Genomic DNA, 22,170 nt, shown 5'->3' on the forward strand with positions numbered 1-22,170 from the left:
CCCTGCCCTGAGCTCAGCTCCTCAGGCAGAAAGATTTGGCTCACTGTGTTTTCATGTGAAGGGGGGGCGGGCAGAGCAGGAATCACGTATGAGGCTAACCAATTTTATCAGTGCCTCATTTGAATGAGAAGGCCCTTAAAGAACAACATCACCAGTTGTCAGATGGAGTGGACACAAGGCTGGGGCTCAGACACAGTACACGTTTTATTATTAAAAAAGAATAAAAACTAATGAGATGCTTCCAGAAGTTAGATTCTATAGGTACATCTCCACTTCCCAGCTGGCTGCAGGGAACGTGGCCTTCACCTCTCACAGTAAACACACGTATGTATCTGCTCAGGTACTGGGGTAAAACAATACCCTTTGTTATGTGTTATTTGCTCACTTATAACCTGTGTTTTCTGTATACCAGTTAAATTGAGAAGAAAAATCCTACATTTCCTGGTCTATAAGATGGTGCAGTCTATTGTGTGGGACTTCTGGAAGGCAGCTTTAGGACATTGTTGTTTTGAGTTTCAAAACCCCAGCTCCAACTACACCAGACTTTGTTCTAAATTAAGACTCGAATGTGGCTCTGAATTTTGCAATCAGCACCTCTCTTTACAATGGGTAAAATGAAAATCATAGTCAGCAAAGTTTGGATATTCATATTCCAGATCTGGATTTGAACTTTTCAGCTTGGTCCCATCTTTACCACTTCATTTCAAAGTATAAACACTGAATTTTACAGCATTCGCTCTGAGGGGAGTGCAATGTGGAAGCCCAAGTCACACAATACTGCAAAGTTCTTCAGGGCACAGGAAATCAAATGAGCTAGATCCTGGTCTTGTAAACATTCAGACAACCGGGGCAAGGTGTACTGCACGTCTCTGCAAGTGCTGGGAACCGGTATACAAAACACTTGCCCATTTACATTAAAATATTAAATTATTTAAAAAACCAAGATACGTGACTGTTTGCAGTTATAATGTATCTGACATGCTGACTTCGGGGTGGAGGAGAGAGCTGAAATATGAATCTCTCCCTCGCTGCAAGGCTGCAGTGGTAAACAGAATATGTTCCAATGTGGTTGATCTTTTGCAGATGCCTGAAGACCTCCTAATCAGCAAGGCCCCTGGTTCTCATATTTTTTCATAGTGAGGGCTGCTTTTTTTAGATAGATATCCCCTTATTGACATAGGTGCTGGAACTAGGGGTCCTGGGGGTGCGGCAGCACCCCCTGGCTTGAAATGGTTTCCATCATATACAGGGTTTACAGTTTTGTTCAATTGCTGTCAAGACCTCCACTACACAAATTGTTCCAGCACTCCTGCTTGTTGATCCCTTTGCTCCCAACGATTCCATATCTTTTCAGTGGCACCTACAGTGCCTGGTTACATGAAAAGGTAAGAAAAGGACAGTTAAGGAAGAAGATTAAAATAAAATTGTTCTAAAGCAAATGCTGGATCCTCCTTCTGCTGAAGTCAATGTATGGTTACCGACCTTCATTTTGTATCTGTGCTGTTTCTTTCCTCTCCACTTTGTGTTATTGAGGAGGGGTTCCCTGCACTGCTGCGAGCCCCCACTGCAGTGCTCGATTTAGTTCTCTGTGAAGTATGGTTCTATCCTCTTGCATGGTTGCCCCCGCCATCTCATTTTACAAAAGCTGCACATTTAATCAGGGCTGCATTCATATCAAACAGAAGAAAACAAAAGACACAAAACAGGTGCACAGGGTGGAGAAAGGTGTTGGATTTTTGTTGGTTTCAGTTTAGTTGTTCAACAAAAGCATCTGGAAGTTCTAAGAGTGCCCCGGGCTGGTCTACTTCTAGCAACAAGTGTCATTGCTCGAAAAACACTGGCTGTTTTATCACTGTGTGTAAGCAGCTCCGTAGATCACAGATTGAGAACCACTGAGGTAGGCAACAGGTCTAGGCAGTACTGCTGAGTGAACACAAGGGGGCTTTTCTTCCCCTATGTCCTGAACGACAGCGTAAATATTCGCCAGTGTTTCCAGATCTACTGGTCCAAAACTCACACAGCCAGAATTGAAAAAGCATCCACAAAATAGCAAGCACTGATGGACTAGTATGTGCATTCAACTCTATGGTGGCAGCCAATGAGAATTAGCCGAGCAAACAAACACTCATTGGTTGCTGTAGCTTTGAACCCCACTCCCATTGGATGCGATCGACCTTTAATCCTACCCCGCAAAAGTCCAAGGGGTTATTATGATTTGTGATCTTTCTGAGCTGCCCGCAACAGTAGCCCACACCGATGGTGTTAGCTACAGAAGCAGCCCTAATTATAGCTACCCATGCGGCTTAAAAACATCCTCCAACTGGCTTTAGAAAGCAGTGCCACATGGCCGTACAGCTGCACACACCCCATCGTAGAGAACGGAAGCGTCTCTTTCTTACAGGCTAACAACTTCTCTCTCCTTCTGACTCCAGCTCCTGCAGAAGGCTCCTGGCCTCCCCTTCAGCTGCACTGGGACGCCTTTCACTTCCAACATCATTTCCAAGGCACAAGGGGCTCATGATGTAGCGATAGTCACTAGTGACAGCAGCAGCTGCTCCAGCAATGTTCTCTCCGCTGTCCAGATTTCTAAACGAAGCGTACAGGGCAGGGTTGCTCCCAGAAGTCTCTTTGGCCTCCCCAATGTTGACATATAAAGGATCCTGACTGGACGAGAGCATGGACATTCTCCCCTGAATCATTTTCAGCTGTAATTTCAGCATTCCAAAGCTAGGGCGTAGCTTGGGCTCAGAATGCCAGCATCTGCACATGAGATCATAGCTGCAATGCAAACAGAGTAAAGAAAGCTGAAAAATATAGAAGGTCTGTGTGCAAAGTAACCCTGCCCATTAGTCATGTGGCAAAGCCACTAACAAAACAGGACCCAATTCTTCACTCAGCGACATGGTACAGCCACCACTTTAGGGGTCAATTGTGCCGACAAGCCATAATAGAGGGTGGGGGAGCATGCAATTCCACCCGATCCCAGCGGAAGTTCTGGGAGTAATTCTGTTCTACCACCCCAAAAATCTCTGTGTACAGAGGCAAGTCAAGCAGCCAGATCTGCAGAGGAGTCACCCACAGCCCTAAGTGAATATTCCTAGGATTTGTCCGGGGTGGGTTGAGCAGGAAAAAGTAGGGTGATGGGGAGGGGAGAGTTCTAGTTTTGGTGTATTGGAGAGTTAACAAGAGCATTTGTCAAATCTGAATTCTGGATGCTTATTTTTTGGTTGAGCGAGGTGTGCCACTAGAGCGTTGTAGAAGCAGGTACATGCTTTTTTGGGCAGTAAATTGACATAGCTACAATACAAAAAAAAATAAAAAGCACACATCCCTCTCCAGAGCTCACTGACACAAAAGCCGTTTGCTCAGGCTTGGCACAGGGTGAGAGGATTTGCCTTCAGTATGTTCAATAGGATCAAATTCCTAGTCTCCTCACATTTTCCAGAGTATTTTCACTTTGGTCGGAATGACGGTTGCCAAGAAGCAGGTTTTTCAGGAGGCGCACACACAAAAGATCAAAATCAAAAGGCCAGTCAGACAAAGCTGATTTGGGAGAGCATCAGTCCACTGATGCCGCTTGGCATGAATAGAACCCCGAATAAATGCAATGGGTAGTAATAGATTTTTATTCTCTTTGCAGGAGTTCTCAACCTTTTCCTTGCTAAGGCCCCCCTCGACATGCTATAAAAACTCCAGGGCCCGGTGGGGTTGGGGAACTCAGGGCTCCGGGCCAGGGGACCCTTGGGCATAGGCATAGTTTTACTTCTATTTTGGGGGACAAGGGCTGGCAGGGCTTGAGCCAGCTCCGCAGAGCGGGGTCCATGGAGGGAGTGCCACCTCCAGCCCCTGACTCACTCAGGAGCTGCTCCCAGCTTTGCCCGGGGGGAGGGGGCTTCAGCACAGGGGCTCAGGGCACCGGGTTTCAGCCGTGGGGCCCCGCAGTCCTCCTGAAAGGGCTCGCGGACCCCCAGGGGGCCGCAGACCCCTGCTCTTTGTTCAATAGTATGTGTATTTTACTCTCAACGGTGGATCAGAGATTTTATTGTTCCAGATTCTAATCAAATGATCGATAAAACCGTGAGGAGGAAAAATAAAAAAACAAACCAGCAGCCAGATCTTTAGGAGCAAAAATTTCTGGTCAGAGTTCTAAAAGGTTCTAGCTAAACTTTGTTATCTGAGTTCCTCGGGCATAATGGAACCCATCCACTATTCATGGGCAGCGGGTATCAAAGGCGGGGGAGGCTGTGCCTCCCCAAACCGCCTTGCATGGCACTGCCCACGCTTCACCCCCAGGCCCCTTCCTGCTTCCTTGGCTGTGTTGCGGGCGGGCCCTTCCCCCCCACCCCCCCGGTAGATGGGACCCCAGGTTGGGGGGCTAATGGGAGCCGGCCTGCACTCCGGGGTTGGGGAGGGAGGCCGTGCCGCCCACTCACCTGCTTGGTGCTCCAGGGCTGGGGCTGTGCCGCCCGCTCACCCGCCCGGCGTTCCGGGGCTTTGGTGGGGGGGCTGCGCCGCCCACTCACCCGCCCGGCGTTCCGGAGCTTTGGGGGGGGGGGGGGGGGGGCTGCACCGCCCGCTCACCCGCCCGGCGTTCCGGGGCTTTGGGGGGGGGGGGGGGGGCTGCGCCGCCCGCTCACCCGCCCGGTGTTCTGGGGCTTTGGTGGGGGGGCTGTGCCGCCTGCTCATCCGCCCGGCGTTCCGGGGCTTTGGTGGCAGGGCTGTGCCGCCTGCTCACCCGCCCGGCATTCTGGGGCTTGGGGCGCTCGGGCAGCCGGGGGGTGCGGCTGGCTGCTGCACTGGGAGGTGGGGGGACTCTGGGCTCTGGCAGGGTGGGTGGGGCCTCAGGAAGAAGGTGTGGTCCGGGCTGGGGTCTAGCCTCCCCAAGCCCGGGATTCACCCGCCACCCATGCTATTACTATTACTATGACAGAATGACAACTTGACTGGTAAAGGGCACCATCCTCATGTACCATGGGCACTATTATTCTGGTTCAGAGGGCTGAAAAGAAACAGACAAAGTCTCCATTGCTCGAATAACTGAACTTAAAATGGCCTTGTCTGCTCTGGAAAAATTTACCAAGATTACTGTGTGTTCCCCCTAGACTGGCTGTGACACACTCCACCTCCACAGGCACAACTCTATCAGTCATTTATCAGCCATGGTACCAGTCATGCTACATAGACTGCTTTTGCTGAGGTCAAGTAGCAATTGAGCTTCCGTCATTACAGGCAAAGTTGTAGGAGTGCCAGAGTGGATGAAGGTCAGAGTCAGGAGTGGAGCTATTAGCTCTGCTCCTGACTGTGGCTCAGCAGGAGAACCTCTTACACTTCACCGGCTGACAACCCCCCAATCCCCACTCTGTCCCCCTCCATCCAGTCACGCCTCCATGCAGGCACTGTAGATGTTGCACCAGGAGTGCTAGGTCATGTTAGAAGAGCAGAGAAAGTGAGGAGGGAAGATGAGATCCATTAAATGGGATAAAGAAAGTCCATGGAGGTTCTTAAATACAAGGATGGCTTTTGAACTGGGTCCTGAAACGGATTGGGAGCCAACAGAGTTGGAGGACGGGGATCACATGGTTGCTCCTCTTTATTTAAAGAAAACCGTGACCTACTATCCTGAGCTTGTGAACTTTTAGAAAAACCTGGTCCTAGTCAAACTGACCAGGCGATCAAATAGATCCCAACACTGACCATCCACCTCAGGGCTGGCAAATAACTTACTACAACTGGTACATGCTGAAGAGATGGCACACACATGCTTCCCTACTCTCCAGAGAGCATCTTCTCACTTAGCGCAAGACATGCCTGGGAAACATCTGCTGCAGTGATCAGAGACAGAGCTCTCCAGTGAGACCTCAGTACTTAATTTGTAATGAAAATGGTGCTGGGGCTCAAACAATTTTTGTACTTTCATAACCGTCACAGCAAGCCCAGAGGTGCCGGGGCTATGAACTGCCAAGCCTAGAGGGGCTGGGGGCTCAGCCCTGGCACAAATTAAGCACGGGACCAACTGCAAAACCGACAAAGGGAGACGGCCAGGAAGGAGCTCTTCTCTCTTACAATGCAGCACAAGAGAACGAGGGCCAAACTCACAGAAATTAGTGCAGACAGGCATACATCAAACCTCCCAGAGCTAGGCTGGCCCTTTTGTGCCAGGCAGGATTCACCCTCCAGAGGGCAGGCAACAGTGATATTGCTCCTTCTTGTGGGGATTTTACTGGGGAAGGCGCCTTTAGCTTACCCCAGATACTCCAATGGTTAGATCCGGTGGGGTGGCCAGGGTGACGGTATAGTCTGAAAAGTGGGATCTGTGTCACATATCTGCTTCATGTGGATCAGAACCCACAGTTCTCAATCAGGCCAAACTCTCCCTGACCTCGGTGCGAGTTTTACTCAGGTAAGGAGGGAAGAATCAGGTCCTATGTGTTTTATACGTAACTCAGCTCTGCTCAGCCTGGGAACAAAACAAGTTCTTAGTGTCACCAGCACAGCAGAACTCATTTAGCTAGAAAAAAGCCAGATCTCTTGTATTCTTCTTTGTGCATCACCCACCAAGCTGGCAACTAAATTCCTATTCCAGAATCTTTATTGTTGCTGATTCTTCCGGGAGAGCGAAATCTTACAGTTCTGGCAGTGAAAAGCACCCCAAAACAAATAGACCTGTAAACTTGTAAATTGAGCAATCTGATATGAGGCTTACTGAGAAACAAAGAATACAGAATTGCATGATGGCATTTTTTACTCTTCTCACTGTAGCTAAACAGCACTTTATTGAGCCTGTTACTAATTTTGCAGTGGAGCAGTTGGCTCCCATGGCATTACTCCTGATTTACACCAATCAGAAGCAGGGCCACATACTACACAAACAAGCCATACATAAGAATTGACCAAAGCCTGGTTACTCTGACTTGCTCGCTACTCTGCAGCGCCACATTCACTGTATATTTTGGCTTCATTGCCAGAGTCAAACAATGGGTTGACAAAAAGGTATACAAATGCTAGGAAACAGTCAAAAAGTGATCTGCCATGAAGACTAAGGTGAATGACTTACTAACAAGAGCCCAGATCATTCCCTTATGTGGAACAGCCAACATGGGGGACAGGCAACTCCGTGAAATAGGGATTCCTCCAGATCATTCTATAAGCGCCACTTTACAGATGGGGAAAGTGAGACAGAGAGGGGAAAGCCAACATTTTCAGAAGTGTCCCCTGTGCTGGGCTGTGTGATGGAGTGGTCTGCCACAGAGGACATGGAGACCTTATAGGGCGGCTAGTGAAAGGGTTAAATGGAGAATATATTATTTGTACTAAGATGCTCAAGGAAAAATGGGAAAGTAGAATCCAATGGCTGGGAGTGCTCAATATGGATGGCTTCTCATTTCCTTTTCTCAGATGCCTTTGTCCAGAATGAAAAGGCTTTTACCTTAGGAAATGCACTGGAATAATACTCTTGGAGCTGAGAAAAATGGCAGTATTTGCTACCAGCTTTGAGACTCCTTTTTGAGTCAGGTAGAGGGCACTGATTGATCAGCATGTATTAGGGGTGGAGCTAAGGAACTATAAAGACTGCTTCAGCCTCAAGGGATTCACTCCAGCTTGATAGCTCAATCTAGGCAGAAGTCTGTTCCAGCACTGGCGGGGCTTATGCCAGCATCTATAAAGTGAAAGATCTGGATACACACATTCCATGTAATTTTACAAAGAGGGAACACTTCATCACCCAGCAATGCAGTGTGGAGATGATCATTTGGAAGCTACAGCTGGTGCAGAATGTGGCTGCCTAGTGGCATTAGCTGCAGGGTCTGAGGATATATTACACCAATATTCCAAACACTGGCTTGGCTTCCTTGCCATTTCCAGCCGCAGTGTAAGATGTGGACACTGATCTATAAAGCCTTACATGGCTCAGGTTCTGGCGACCTGAGAGGCCCCTCAGTCTGCCTATATATTCTGCCAACTGCAGTTGAGGTCAGCAGAGATGCTTTCGATGACAGTGTCTAGCTTTGAAGGGAAAAATGCAATAGAGAGTCCTCTGCTCTGAGATATGCTTCCCCCATAGTTCTGCCAGATTATTAATCTTCTGACCTTCAGGGCATGGCACAAGGTCCATCTCTTTGCTTAGGCTTTGGCCTGGAGGAGGTGAGGAGCAGTGAGTTTCAAGGAACGCGGGTATAGTTTAGCAAGGGGGGCAAAGTCTCAGGCCTAGTTAGCTGTCTGTGTAACTACCCTGACTTCGGTGGAGTGACGCCAGCAGAGAAACTGGCCCCTTGTTTTTATAGTTTGTAGCAACCCCAGTGACTGTCTCTAGCAGGTGTCTTCAAATATTGAAAAGAAATAGACGGTGAACAGAAGCCATGCCAGCTGTCTCTGTCTCTCTCTGTCTCCATTAAGAGAGGATTCTCCATGGGGGTCAAAACAAACCAAGGGACAAGTTACTCACATGTCTTCCAGGCACTCTGGGGGCTGCTTCAACCTGTTGCCCCTGATGAGGTAGTTGTAGATTTCTGCATTTTCAATGCCTGCGTAAGGGGTTTGTCCTCGGGTCACAATCTCCCACATCGTCACACCAAATGCCCACTGAAACAGAACAGCAAACAGAGCTGGAAAATCACAGGTGCCCTGTTTGCCAGGGCAGCGGGCATTATTTTTTCCAACTGGTTGCTGTGAGCTAATTAGCTGATTGCGCTGCGCCAGATTTTGGACTACTGGAGGATGTGCACAGTTTGGCCACGATGCCTAGGGCAGTGCAGGGAATGAGCCACTTTTGACTTAGTATGTTCTGACATGTATCTTTGGAAAATGCCAGGGGAAGTCTAACCAGCAGGATTTGCTGTGTGCAAAGAGGACTGTTTCTCATAATCAGCGATACATGCAGTTGTGTCATCAGTCACTTGTTGGGATCACTCAGCATGAAGGTCGAAGACAGTACCTCATGCAATATTGCAGCCAGGCCGTATGGCAGGGATTCTCATACTTAACTGCTCTGCGACCCCCTTCTGACAACAAAAATTACTACACAACCCCAGGAGCGGGGGACCCAAACCTGAGCCTGCTCAAGCACCACCACTCAGAGAGGGGGCCACAGCCAAAGGGCTTCAGGCCCAGGCAAGGGGCTTGTAACCTGAGCCCCACCACCCAGGGCTGAAGCCCTCTAGCTTTGGTCCCAGGCCCCAGCAAGTCTAATGCCAGCCCTGGTGACCCCATTAAAATGGGGTCATGACCCACTTTGGGGTCCTGACCCACAGTTTGAGAACCGCTGCTGTATGGTATCACCAGCTGCCTCTTCAGAGGCAGCGTCAACAACTGGTAATTGGCAGTGCAGGTCCACAGGCAAAGGAAGGAGCCAATGGGAAGCCAGATCAGAAGGCAGCAAGGGAGAGAGGAGGGAACCAAAAGGCAGACGTAGAGGAAAGGAAGAGGCGCTCCAGGTGCATGTGCTTGTGCTCACTTCCTTAGTGAAATGTAATAAGGAGGAGTATCTAAGGAGTGAGTGGCCTTTTAATCCACATAACAATATGGCAGGGATGTGTGATGTCATCCTCAACATAGCCCTCTGCTGGATGAAATAGCATTGCCAGAGCTACTCCAGTGTGTGCGTGTAAGAACGATGGCAGAGAAAAAGGGAGAAGAACAAGGGTGAGAAAGGAAAGATGAAACTGGAGGAATAGAAAGGATGGGCTGGGGGAACAAGAGAGGCAGAGAGGTGAGGGAAGGAGGCCAGGGATGAGAAATGACGAAGGATAAAAGAAGAAGAGGGTCAGGTGAGAGGGAGTCATCACTGTCACATTTGTACCACAAACTGCTCTTTTCAGTTTCAAAACATTTCCCAGATTCCCCAGTTCTGACATCATGATCCAAGCCAGGAGACAGAGGTGCGCCCATCCCTTCACACAAGGCATCAGCCATTCACGTGGTCCTCTTCCGTCACCAAGGGCCTGATTCGCTGTCTGGTGAAGTCAACGGAAAAATCTCCACTGGCTTCTAGGGGAGTTGGACCTGGCTCCAAACACCAGAGCAAAACTTACCACATCACTGTGTGTTGTGTAAAGATTGTCTGCAAGGCTTTCTAGAGCAAGCCACTTCACTGGCAGCTTGGAGGCGCAGCCCTGACGGTAATAGTCTCCACTGTAGATTTTCTTAGAAAGCCCAAAGTCTGCAACACACACGTTCATATTCTCATCCAACCTAAGGGAAAATGTGAAAGCGTAAGAAGGCAACTACGGGCTACATTCAGGTAGCTAGAAATATGTCCAAAACTGGCCAGCTCAGGGCAGTGGTAATAAGGTAGAGAGCCTTTCAGCCTTAGCTCACCAAATCAAACGGGGCCCAGGGTTGGTAGTGTCCCCAAGTCATCCCCGTTAGGTGGGGATGTGAAATAGGTTGGAGGTCTCAGTACAGTTCCTAGGGACTAACAGGGGAGTCACTATGACCCTGGAAGTGCAGGAGCAGAGTGACTTCCACCAAAAGGGATCCAGAGAGAATCGCCTCCCCTACCCACAGTGTTTGTGCAAAATGGTGCACTTAAACTTCCGCTGCCTGGGCCAAATTTGCAAAGCTATTTGAGATGCAGACAGGTGCCTAGTGGGTTGGAAGTGGTTTTATTTAGATGTACACCAGTCCAACTAATTAAAGAAGAGTTTGGTTCCTTCCCTTGCTCCATCCCAAGTAGACAGGGGAGGAGGAGGGATGAGAAACAAAGCCCTCTAAGCCCTCTCTTTCCTCACAGCAGGCAGGTGGTTGGGAGAGAGAAGCCGCAATGCTGCATCATGCACAGTTGTCAACAATTTAATTATTTTAAGAGAAAATCCACGCGGTGGGCCAAGGTCCACGTGTCACCAGAGGGTTCCATGTGCACCCTGGGTAATCCTAGATAAGTTTTAACATCTTCATTATCAAGCCCTCAGAGCTGACACAGTTTTCTGGCAGTTCTAAAAGCTCCTTTCTCTTATCACAGCCCAAATCCACTCTCTGCTCTGTATGTTGTATCGTGACCTTGCAACAATACCTGATGATGTCTCATCAGAATGACACAATGCTGCAAAAACATAACCTGCGCCCCACCAAACATCCACCCTGCAAAATACACACAGAACCCAATGACAGGAGTGCTGGAGATAAGATTCAGTGAAGCACCCAAACTGATCCCTAGGAGTCACCTGTGAAGATATGCCACTCCTCCGATGGGAAATAATTGTGAGAGTGATTAATCATTGCAATAATTTACCAAGGGTTTTGGTAGAGTTTCCATTTGTAAATCAAGATTGGATGTTTTTCCAAAAGCTCCACTTTTAGGGAAGTTCTCTGGCCTGTGTTACGCAAGAGGTCAGACTAGATGATCACAACGGTCCCCGCTGGCCTTGGAATCTATGAATCCCTACACAGCTAATAGGTCTTAGCTTCCCCATATCTGTTGCCACTTTCTTGGAAGGAAGGACTGTATCCTGCTAACCCTTCAGGAAAAGGCAGGCTACCGCCCCCTCCTGTGACTTCATGGGGCTTCTCACCCCTTTCTCTCTTATCTCTCTCTCTTATGAAGGCTTTGCCTCCTTCCCTCCCTAGCCTTTGTTTGGTATGAAAGCGCCTGGCCTACTTACATGCAGTTTCGAGTAGCAAGGTCCCTGTGTATGAAGTTTTTTGAGCTCAGGTATTCCATCCCACTGGCAATATCAATCATGAACTTGAGTAGTGTCTGAAGAGGTAAATTCTGCAAGAAAGCACAGTTCTAGATTGGTCCCTTGAACATTCCAGTCACTCAGGGCCAAACTGAGGCATTTACCCCCTGGTCCGCACTGGGGAGGGTGGAGAGGCAGCTTGTCCTCAATGCAAGCACGACAAAGTAAAGTCATTTCAGAACCTTGTGAGCCTGGAGTCTCCAGTGAGATCAAAACCTTCTAGCCCCTTGCAAGTACCTTTGAGAGATAAAAACCTGCACCAGTGTGAATGTGATCTTCCCAGCACTCCCCCTCCCCCTCCCCGAGAGGAATTGTACAAAGAGAAAGACTTACAAAGGGGTTTTCTCCAATCCGGGACATAAGCAGAAAAGCATGGAGGTCTCCGTGCTTCATAAAGGGTAGGATGACCATAGGAATTGGGAGCCGACCCTTAGGGCGACTCCGCAAACTGACCCCTGGGGTGAGAGAGCACACAGCAAAGAGCAGTTTGCAAACAGATCCATCCTGAGCAGGGCATTACACTTGCCTCTCCCTCTTCTTAACAGTCTGGGGGCAACAGGGTCACTCACATTTCTGGAGGGTTAAATTCCATGTGCCACCCTCCCTCTCAGGGCCTGACCCTATGAGGTGCAGAGACACCTACCTCAGGGGGAATTGCAGGTGCTCAACACAACTCAGGAGGCACTCAGCTCCTTCAGGCCTGGGCCCTATAGTTCCTAGGATCCCCCCAAAGGGGGTGGTGACCTGCACCACAGAGCACTCGGAGTTTTGCTTGCATTGCCCCACAATGCCTTAGAGCAAGGCAGGAAATGTCCTGCTGTCTTCTTTCTCACTGTTTAGGAGTTTCTAATCTGATGGATAACAAAGGTTTATTTTTTCCCCTATTTTTTCCACTGACCCCTCCAACATATCCCTTTCACCAGCCATTTCTCAGCCAGGCCATCTGTGGCTAACGTTGCCGAATGCATTTCCAAAAGCCAAGGAAGAACGGAGAAATGGTTTAAGAGAAATCAATTACAGCTGCATTAAAAATATATGTATGCATGCACACACATCTATAATTACATACACTTCAACTCCCGGTAGGCCTGGAAAGGAGCAACACCCACATCCCACACAATGGGGAGGGCCAGTTGAACACGGCTGCCCACCACTCCAGAAGGTGGCTGCATCTCAGTGCTGTTGCACAGTCTGCATTCATTTATGTGTATAGTTTATGAAGCAGTTTGGGATCTGACAAGGCAGGAGGAACTACACTGTGCCATAGAACTCTGCTTCTGGCTCACCGATCAATTTAGTAACGTGTGGGTGGTCAAACTCCTTCATGCAGGCAGCCTCTCGCAGGAATTCTTCAATGTCGCTTGAGGTGAAGATATCCGCTGAAAGACAGAAGCACGAGATTTTTCCTCAGTGACTCAGAGGAGCATTAAGAGACATGATTATCAGAAGCTTGCTTTGTGAGGCATAACACATTGTCTCAGACGCACAATTAGATAACATTTCACAACAAAGCCTAGCCTGCCACATTCTCCTGGGACGTAGGGGGAGAACAGAAGTTGGAACAGGGAGAGAGCCTCAAGCATACATCAGGGACATCTGGTGACTTCATTCTTGGCAGAGCAAAAACCTGTCGATTAGCAGCTCTTTTCTCAGCAACAGCTTTCATTGGAAGTCACAGAAATCATGAGTGGGGCTTAAAGACATGGGAATTAATTAGCTAAAAGGAACTGAATTATAATGTGTGGGGGGAGGTGATAGCCTGGCAGAAGAGATTAAAGATGTTGCCAACCAACTAGATAGTCTGGAATCCCAGTCCAAAATGGGGAAGACCATTTAATACATGACCTTGGTGGCACAAAAGATCAATGCTTTTATATCTCTTAGCAGTATTGCTTCTTTTAATTTGCAGGAGTGATGATTTCTTTGGCACCAGCAGCCTTGGAGATCTTGGACCAAATTCAGCAGTGACATTAAAGGGCGTGAAAGTTACTTATTGACCAGTTTCTGATCTGATAACAACAGTATAAATCTGGAGCAGCTTCCTAGATTTTTCTGCTGTTATTCCAGATTATGAAGTGAGCTAAGGGTTCAGTGCAGCATGTCATTTCCCCTTCCTTTATGTCACTGCTGAATTTGGTGGGAGTTCTTAAGACCTGCTGGGAGATCAGATTCAGAGCCAGAGGTTTACAAGCTGGTCAGAAAAATGCTTGTAAATGGCAAAACAGTGTAACTTGCACTAATCTGGTATTAAATAAATGAAAAGTGAGTGTAGTTTACAGTCTTGTACTCAGTGGGGACCAAACTCAGCTCCAAGCATAAGCAAGCATAACTTCTGTTTCAGCCAATGGCAGCTGCACCCATTTACACCACATCTGACTTTGGCTCCAGGAGTGACAGGGATGGAATGGCGCAGGTTAGTGTGTGAGTGTGTGTATGTGAGAAAATGTCCTGCTTTATTTTATCTGCTTTATCTGGTAGTTGCTTTTCCAGCTACAACCCCACTTCCCAGTCAACATGGAAATTGGGCTTGTTTTGTACATCCACTGAATGCCAAATCAATGGGCGTTCTGCTATATTGTCACTTACACCCAACACATAATTTACGTTACTATTTACTTCACCACTGAATTTGGCCCAGAGACTTTCATCCATTTACTTCAGGGTATATTTGGATGGATTTGGCCCTTCATTGCTACCTGTGTAGGGCCAAGTAGACTTGACGGAATTGTTCATGCCATAGGACTTAGCATGGTGCAGAATCAAGGAATTGAGTGGCATTCTCTGAACTTAGTAGTAATAATATTTACTATTTGCTTCTCGTGGTGCCCAGGATGTGCTAGGTGCTGTATAAACCATAAGGAGGCATCGTCCCTGCCCTGAAGAGTGTATATTTTTTTAAAGAAGAAATGGACAGAGATGAAGGGGAAAGAAAAGGGATCAGCAAACAAGTGAGGTGGCTCAGCGGGAGCATGTACGGTGAAATCAATGTTGATAGACATTTACTGAGCAAAATCGAATCCTTCCAAGCCTAAATGTAATCTTTCCAAGTGATTTTATTTTAAGTGTTTCAAGTAGCCCCGCTTTCACCCACCTTTCAACATCTTTACTGCAACCTTCTGGAAAGAGCCATCCTCCAGCTTCAGTAGCCCCTCTCTAACCGACCCAAACTCGCCTGTGGAATAACCAGAGCACGCAGTAAGGAGACAGCGCTAGCACAGATGATTCACATCACGTTTACTCCAGGGATCACGGAGGCAGAAGCTGGGAGCTGAAGAGCTATAAGGAGTATGGCTACCAGCTCCATTTCTCCTACAGCAGCCCCATTCAGCAGCCCATGAGCACATGTGTGCATGGGAGGCCGGGGCAGCATGACCAAGGGAAAGGAAATACTGTGATGGAGGTATGCTAGGTAGGGGACAGTTTCAACTGGCAATCCTTTGCTGACTGAGGACGTGCAGAGCTGGAGGGAGGGTCATGGATCACAGCTGAGGAGTATGTCTGGAAAGGGGATATTGCGAGGGGCATGGCTGAATCAGGCTTGGCTGGGGTCTCTCAGCTGGAGAACTAAGGAAGTTTTCATCTGAGGAAGCTCTCCAAGGTGACAGCTGTCAGAGATGACAGCCAAATGACGGTGCCAGTGGGATTCATCAATCAGCCACGACACAATTGGGCCTTATCTCTGCAAATTCAGGGATTAACATCCACTGACTATAGCTGGCCTGACACTCTATTCAAGCACTTGTGTGTGGACAGGAAGCACACGTCAATCGATTGAGGGGGTGTTTGCCCCAGTAAATTTCTCCAGTGAAAACAAGGCCCCGGTGTAGACAAAGCATGGCTGGCTACACCATGTTAAAGTTGTTTTGGCCTGAAGTGGTTTTAAACCATAACACAGATTTAAAACAAATATACTGTATCAGTTTGCATTAGTTTCAGTGTAGCTTTGATTTGTCTGATGGGATTAGTTCCAGCTGCTAAATCCACACGATTTCATAACCGCTTATCTTGTAGACGAATGCACTTGGTTTGAGGTATATTGTTTCAGATCAGAATGCTGCCAAGTAAGCAGCACTAGAGCAAGAGTGAGAAAGTGGAGCAAGATGGTTCTGGCATCTATGCCACAAGTTAAAGGACCTGATAGAAGTTAGCTTCTTTCTGCTAGCTTTTCTCCAGTGCCATGCTCAATGCTATATGTGGTCATTCCACAATCACAATGCACAAAAGATCAGGTCACAGGACCCAAAGTGGGAGGGGGTGGGGGGTAAAAGACAGTTGAAAGCCACCTTTATGCTGTCCCTAAGGGCAACCAAAGGCTGTTACACAGCCAGGGATCACCAGAGCACAAGGCACTCCACCCACTGCACCCATGCCTTCTCCTACTCCCACAACACCCCTGTGCTGAGAATTGGGGTTGGGGGCCTGGAGAAGATGGTGCAGAACTGGAGGCACCAGGCCTATGCCATCTAGGGATTTTCTCAGACTAAGGGAATGCCCAAGTGCCTTGTTAGGGCAACTTTCCAGCTCATTTGTACCATGGAAGCAGCCCAGGAGCACCAGAATGTGAGCTGAGGATCTGGCCAGATGGGTCAACAGTGGGATGATCCTCTGTACCTGTCAATGAAATCCAGACACAAGGGGCAGGCACATGTTGCCTCCACACCCAAGTTTTATTGCCTAGCAGCATCAAGATCTGAGCTCTTTTTTTCTGCAGGAAGATCATCCTCCTACCATGAAACTGACTTTCAGAAGCACATTTTTTGGAGGCTGGGGAGGTGGGTGTGGGGGGGGGAACAGTCTCACTGGAGCAAGATTGAAGGGAATTGCATTAAAGCTAATCTTAGAAACCTGTTGTTTATGTCAAAACGAAAACCAACTCCCTTTTCCATTGCCTATGCCGCCTGACTTCGGTTTCCCTTTGGATTAATTGCTGGCCTTTTGATTAAATGCTTATATTTTTCTAGTGATTAACCTGAACTCAAATGCTAGAGCTGAACACTCTCAAATTCTGGTCAAATTCAGATCCAGCTGCAGACTTACCCCTATAATGCTTTAAACCCAAATCGCCCCAGATAGAGAACATTTCAATCTGGATCCATATATTTTTTTTGGTCTTGGGTTTTGTTTTGTTTTTTTGTAAAGTGCCTCATAGTCTCTGTGCTGCCTTATTTCATTTAAGTTTCTAAAGCCTATTGGGATACAATTTTTATAGAACTCCTTCCATACCATTTAGGTGCATTGTATACATTTGTAAGTTGAAGGGATGGCTGAAATTTAAGCAAATCTGCCTTAGCTTAAAACACCCAGGAAGTTTGCATACCAGTGGCCCACGAGTACTGTGTAAAACCTTATGTGTACGATAGCTATAACTTAGTCTCATGACCTGATTAAAAAACACTTAACAGCTGATGTGGCCTAATCACATCCCCATAATCAAGCCAAAGCCTTGAATTGTTTTAACCCAGGAGATGGTTAGTGCCCATCTAAAACTACAACATTTAACCATGTTCAGCAGGATCAAGGGACAAATGGGTTGTAACCGCTTCCCCTGACTTGGTGATGGTTGAAATAGATGGGGAGTTAATCAGAGTATATTAGGTCTTGTTCAAGTTTTGGTACAGACTCACCCTTGCCTAGCATCCTTCCCAGAGTGAACTGCTGCTCCTGGATTAGAACATCCTTGAGTTTGGTCTTCAGCTCATCACTGATCCCTATGCTGTCCACTGGAAAAATGAAAGGAGGAGGGATCAAAAGAGGGATGCATGACAAAAGGTTCTATGAGAACATCCAGTGAGTCCAGCCCTCTAGCACGCTCCCATAATCCAGCCCTTCAGTCCTACTCCCACATTATATGTTGGTGACCTGGGAAAAGGGAGAGCTCCTCCCACATCCTTGAGCTTCATGCAAGAGAAGAAGCCAATAACTTTCAGGCATTTGAAAATTGCTCTTTCAGTGCCAAAGAGGCAGTGATGGAAATCCTATGAGAACACTGCTCTTGGTAACCCCAAAAGCAAGTGGGATACAAGAGTACAGTAAATAACACTGAGGAGTCAGACTTGCATTATGACAGGTTTCAGAGTAGCAGCCGTGTTAGTCTGTATTCGCAAAAAGAAAAGGAGTACTTGTGGCACCTTAGAGACTAACCAATTTATTTGAGCATAAGCTTTCGTGAGCTACAGACTTGCATTAGTTTCCCAGAGGGTGTTTGGGACCTCAGCTGGTGTAAATCAGCATATCTCCACTGAGTCTGTGGAGCTGCACCAGTTTACAATGGTTGAGGATCTGGCCCTTAGCTGTTATTACACACAGTACAAGTCTCCCTATGCCTGATGAGGATGGATAAGATAATATACAATACATGATGGGCACTAGGGCAATAGAGCAATTTCTGACCCCAGAGGAACAGACTCAAAGGAATGTGTTGCAACCATCCCAGTCCAGCAATGCAGCACTACTCCAAGGAATCACCCCTTTGCAGAATCTAGTCTAGAGCGTGGAACACAGAACTGGAAAATGGAATTTCTAATCCTGGATCTCACTCTTGCACAAACCACTTAACTGTGACTCAGCTCCTCATCTGTAAACAGCAGCCTAATATTTCTTCCTTGCCACATACTGATTAATTAGTTCATGTTTGTACCACATTTTTAATGCTACGGACTGTTCTATTATTATTATTAGGACTCCATTACACCACTGACATTGAATTCAATGGAGTCACACCAGTGGAACACTGGTGCAATGGAGTGGTGAATCAGACCCATTATGCTTTGCACTGTGATATGGAATGATAGCGGCCAGAAGATGTTCTCTTAGTGTAAAATCAAATGCTAGAAGCTATGTAACTAAGTAGGCTAACACACTAGCCTTTCACCTCTATAGACTTTGTTTCAAATACAACACAGTGGCCTCAACCCAGACTCTTGTGGACATTTGTCCACAAGACAGTCCATCCCTATTGACAGCCTTTTCCCAGAGCTTGTCTCCCAGATTAGACAAAGGTTTAGCATTTAAATAGCTATGAGAACTGTATAGGGAAACATGCTCAGCACCTGCTCACACTACGTCTGGAGCCTCATTCGCGTTAATCCCAGTTTTTCATCCTAAAGAGTGAGTTTTAGGGAAAGGTGAGCGAGACCAAGACATACATGTGAATGGGACTTGTTGGAAAGAGTCACTCAGACCATTTTACCTACATGTTGCCTCAATCTGCTCTGGGCCTTCCCTGTTGAAAGACCTGGCTGCTCTGAAATGGACCACTGGCTCTCCCCTGCCGATCACAGTGCCAAAGACATGTCTAGGAGGCAAACAGAAGCACAAAATTACAATGAACAGGCCATTCCTTGCTATAGGGATATCTCCATCCAAATCTATCAGACAATGCAATGGCTCCAAACATGGAGCAGAAATGTTCAATCTGCCACAAGTCTTCATTATAAAAAACAGTGAGAGGGAGCTGAAGACCACCATCTCCAGCACCCATAACTATGAAAAGAATCTATCTTACCCAAACCGAGTTTCTTTTCTTCTTTTTCGAAGGAGAATGAGTGCCAGGGCAACAGCTGTAACCAGAGCAGTGAGAATGCCCAAAGCCACAGGGACCCAGGATGTCCCATAGGGTGGTTGTCTCTGGCCATCTAGGTGGAAGATAAGACACTGGTTAGAAAGTAGGAGACCATCTATGCTTGACAAACAAAAGCTGAATTAATCCACCTCACCAAGATATTTTTCCCCTACAAGTTAATAGAACAATCTTGCTGTACTTTGTGTGCCTTGGGGAAGCTTATCAACACTGAGACTTGGCTTAAGCAACTACTCAACTGATCATCTAAAACCTGGTTGCTTAACTGAGATGAACTTCTAGCAAAGGTGGAGCAGACCTGTATCGTGTGGGTGGACTCTATTCTTACTTACACCCGTGGCAATTAAGTAAATGGAGTTGTTCCAGATTACCTTATTGTAAATGAGATCAGAATTTCATTCAGTGTGTATTGGGGTGGATTCTTAAGACAAGAGGTTACTTAACAAGGGTGGGCTCGTGTACAGGTTTCATTCTGTTTTCTCTCTGAAGTGAGTAGTCTTGTACAGGCCAAGTTATCTATACATGATGCCAAGCATACCTCACAGCCTTGGTGGCCTTCTGAAAGACAGTAGAGGAGCTTGGCATTAATTGTGACTCTGATGTTCTTTGTAAGCGAAACTGAGTAAGATGACTTTTTGAAAGTCCACTATGAGTCCATTCTTGGAGGAAACTAATCATAACATTGGTTCTAGCTTCTGTTTTGAGAGTGCTCTTTGCTGTGTGCTGTCCAGAAAAGGATGGATATGAACCCCTTTCTGATTGAGAGCTGCCTCCAGAACAAATATCTTTGTGAATATACTTGGGGAAGGGGTGAGGCCAAAGGATAGGCTCTATATTGCAAATGTCCCTAGGCACAGGAGAACCTTAGAACCTGCCTGATCAGGAAATGTATGGAGCAACTTCAGCAACAAGATATGAGTGCTGATATATGGTCTCTAAATACCCATTGCTGTCTCAGCTGGAATTGTGATATTTTTACTAATTTATTCCAGTTCTTCAAATCCAGGATAACCTTAATGCTTCCCAACTATTTGGGGATGGGAGAAGAATGTGGAACAGGTCTCTGGGCATCTCTCCAGCCTTGGCACTGGCTTGATAAACTCCATCATCTGACTGTTGCTTTATGAGTTTCTGGGAGAGGGAGGCTCAGGGGAATGATCTGTGAGGGGTCTGTGGAATTCTATGGAATTCTTGCTGACTACTCCAGTCACCACTGGTTGGAAAAAGTAGCAATCCAATGGGCTGAGAACAGGAGGAACCTCTCTCCATGGTTTCTATCTGCTCTGATGGGTGCCGGCGGAAGGGAGTCCGGCATTCTTATAGCTGGTGGAGCCTTGTCTGGTGAAGGCATTTCTGGGCCTTCTGTATCGGTTGAATTGTATAACCCTGGTGTGGAATTTTTTATGGAGCAAAGAATAATTAATGTAACAAGTTGGAGAAATGTAAGGAGACAGTGTAAACTCCTGAGCTGGAATAAATCCAGGAAATGGAGGCTAATACCCCTATGCTTGTGTAAAAGCTATCAGAGCTTTAGTTGCACTGGTGTAAATGAGATTTGGTGTCCATTTATCAGCACTCACATCTTCTTAGTCACCTTTAGCCCATTCTGGAACCTAATGAGAACGCCACATTGAGTCAAAGGAGGGCAGTTCACACCTCTCTCAAAGCTATTGTTTCAGTCTGTTTGAAGATATCACTTTGGGTCACATGCAGAAAGTCTCCTTCAAAACCAGAAAGGCTAGAAACTTCCTTTTTTTTTTTTTTTGGGGGGGGGGGGGGGGGACGACTCAATTCTAAAGAAACTTCTAGGACCAGCAGAGACATATTAGAATGGCGAATCACCATGTACCACCCCAGTCTGACCTCTGTGCACGACAGAAGGGGTCAGTGCTGCAGAGTGACCATCCCCTTAGCTCTGACCCCTCCTGAACCAAGAAGTGTCAATTGCACAATTTATCCATAAGGTTGGAGGAAAGGGAAGCGCGTGTCATAGAGCTATAGGATCCCACTCCAGATGTTCCCAGTTACATCCCTTCTTCCTGTTAAACTAGAGGGAAGCATTGCAGCCCGAGTAAAGACAGCAAGAGTTGCCTCTTCACCAGAGGTGTCACATCCCCCCAGATTTGTTGCTTGGCTTGTACTGAGCATGTGCACACGGACTGAGCATGCTCAGTAACACTGCTGAAGCTGGCTGCCCTGACTCCTCCTCCCTAACATTGGCTGGGACAGATTGTGTCTGCTCCTCACGCTCCACCCCATGTCTCTGTCTGTGGAAGGTATCTTACTGACAGTGCTGCATGAGGCAGAATTATATATTTGCTTACATGAGCATCGAGGAGCATTCTGGTGTTATGAGAGCACTGGTTTTTATTAGCTTTGCAGTTCTTTCACCCCAAGGATGTACAAAGAGTACATCCTAAGGGTCCCCCTGAGTACATGATCATAAACATTAGAGATAGAAAACCGATTAGACCATTCTGCCCATGTCTCTGTAATATTTGTGCCAGGTGCTTGTATCTGAGTAAGAAATTCCTATGGGTAGAAAGCAGAGCTCCAACTGGCACTCTGCAATATGACATGATTTAAAGTTTTTATAAGCTTAGCCACCCCTACCACAGCCCAGGGAGATGTTAATGACCCACTCTTGGCATTTTGCACACAGAGCACCCCCGCAAAGTGTATCCAGTGCCAGCTAGCTATTTTTGGAAAGTCAGCCACTTTTCTTTTCTCTCAGGCACAGGCCTGGAACAAAATGACATTAGTTCTGCAGTTCTATAGTTTAGGGCCTGTCAGCATTTCTATAAATAACCCTATTTCCCTGCTTTTGGGCCCTTGGTCATGGGCCAACTCTTGGCCACAACAAGCATCAGTCTAGAGATTTTTTTTTTTTTAAAAGCAATTTTTGAGACAAAAACA

At 47.1% G+C, this 22,170-nt stretch overlaps 1 protein-coding gene across 3 annotated transcripts in view; it reads right to left on the reverse strand.

Moving 5' to 3' along the window:
• Nucleotides 1–186: 186 nt before the first annotated feature.
• TYRO3 (TYRO3 protein tyrosine kinase) overlaps nt 187–22,170 on the reverse strand; it is a 53,156-nt gene continuing 31,172 nt past the window's right edge. For all 3 annotated transcript variants that reach the window (XM_007055773.4, XM_037900438.2, XM_043548072.1), the window contains exons 10-19: nt 19,180–19,309; nt 18,869–18,969; nt 17,300–17,395; nt 14,767–14,847; nt 12,962–13,054; nt 12,009–12,130; nt 11,598–11,707; nt 10,029–10,188; nt 8,444–8,580; nt 187–2,778 (exon numbers count right to left, since the gene is read on the reverse strand). In XM_007055773.4, coding sequence (XP_007055835.2) covers nt 2,403–2,778; nt 8,444–8,580; nt 10,029–10,188; nt 11,598–11,707; nt 12,009–12,130; nt 12,962–13,054; nt 14,767–14,847; nt 17,300–17,395; nt 18,869–18,969; nt 19,180–19,309 — 1,406 coding nt within the window. In that variant the 3' untranslated portion in view covers nt 187–2,402. The remainder of the gene's footprint in view (nt 2,779–8,443; nt 8,581–10,028; nt 10,189–11,597; nt 11,708–12,008; nt 12,131–12,961; nt 13,055–14,766; nt 14,848–17,299; nt 17,396–18,868; nt 18,970–19,179; nt 19,310–22,170) is intronic.

Source organism: Chelonia mydas, chromosome 6 (assembly GCF_015237465.2).
Source record: "Chelonia mydas isolate rCheMyd1 chromosome 6, rCheMyd1.pri.v2, whole genome shotgun sequence".
NCBI lineage: Eukaryota > Metazoa > Chordata > Testudines > Cheloniidae > Chelonia > Chelonia mydas.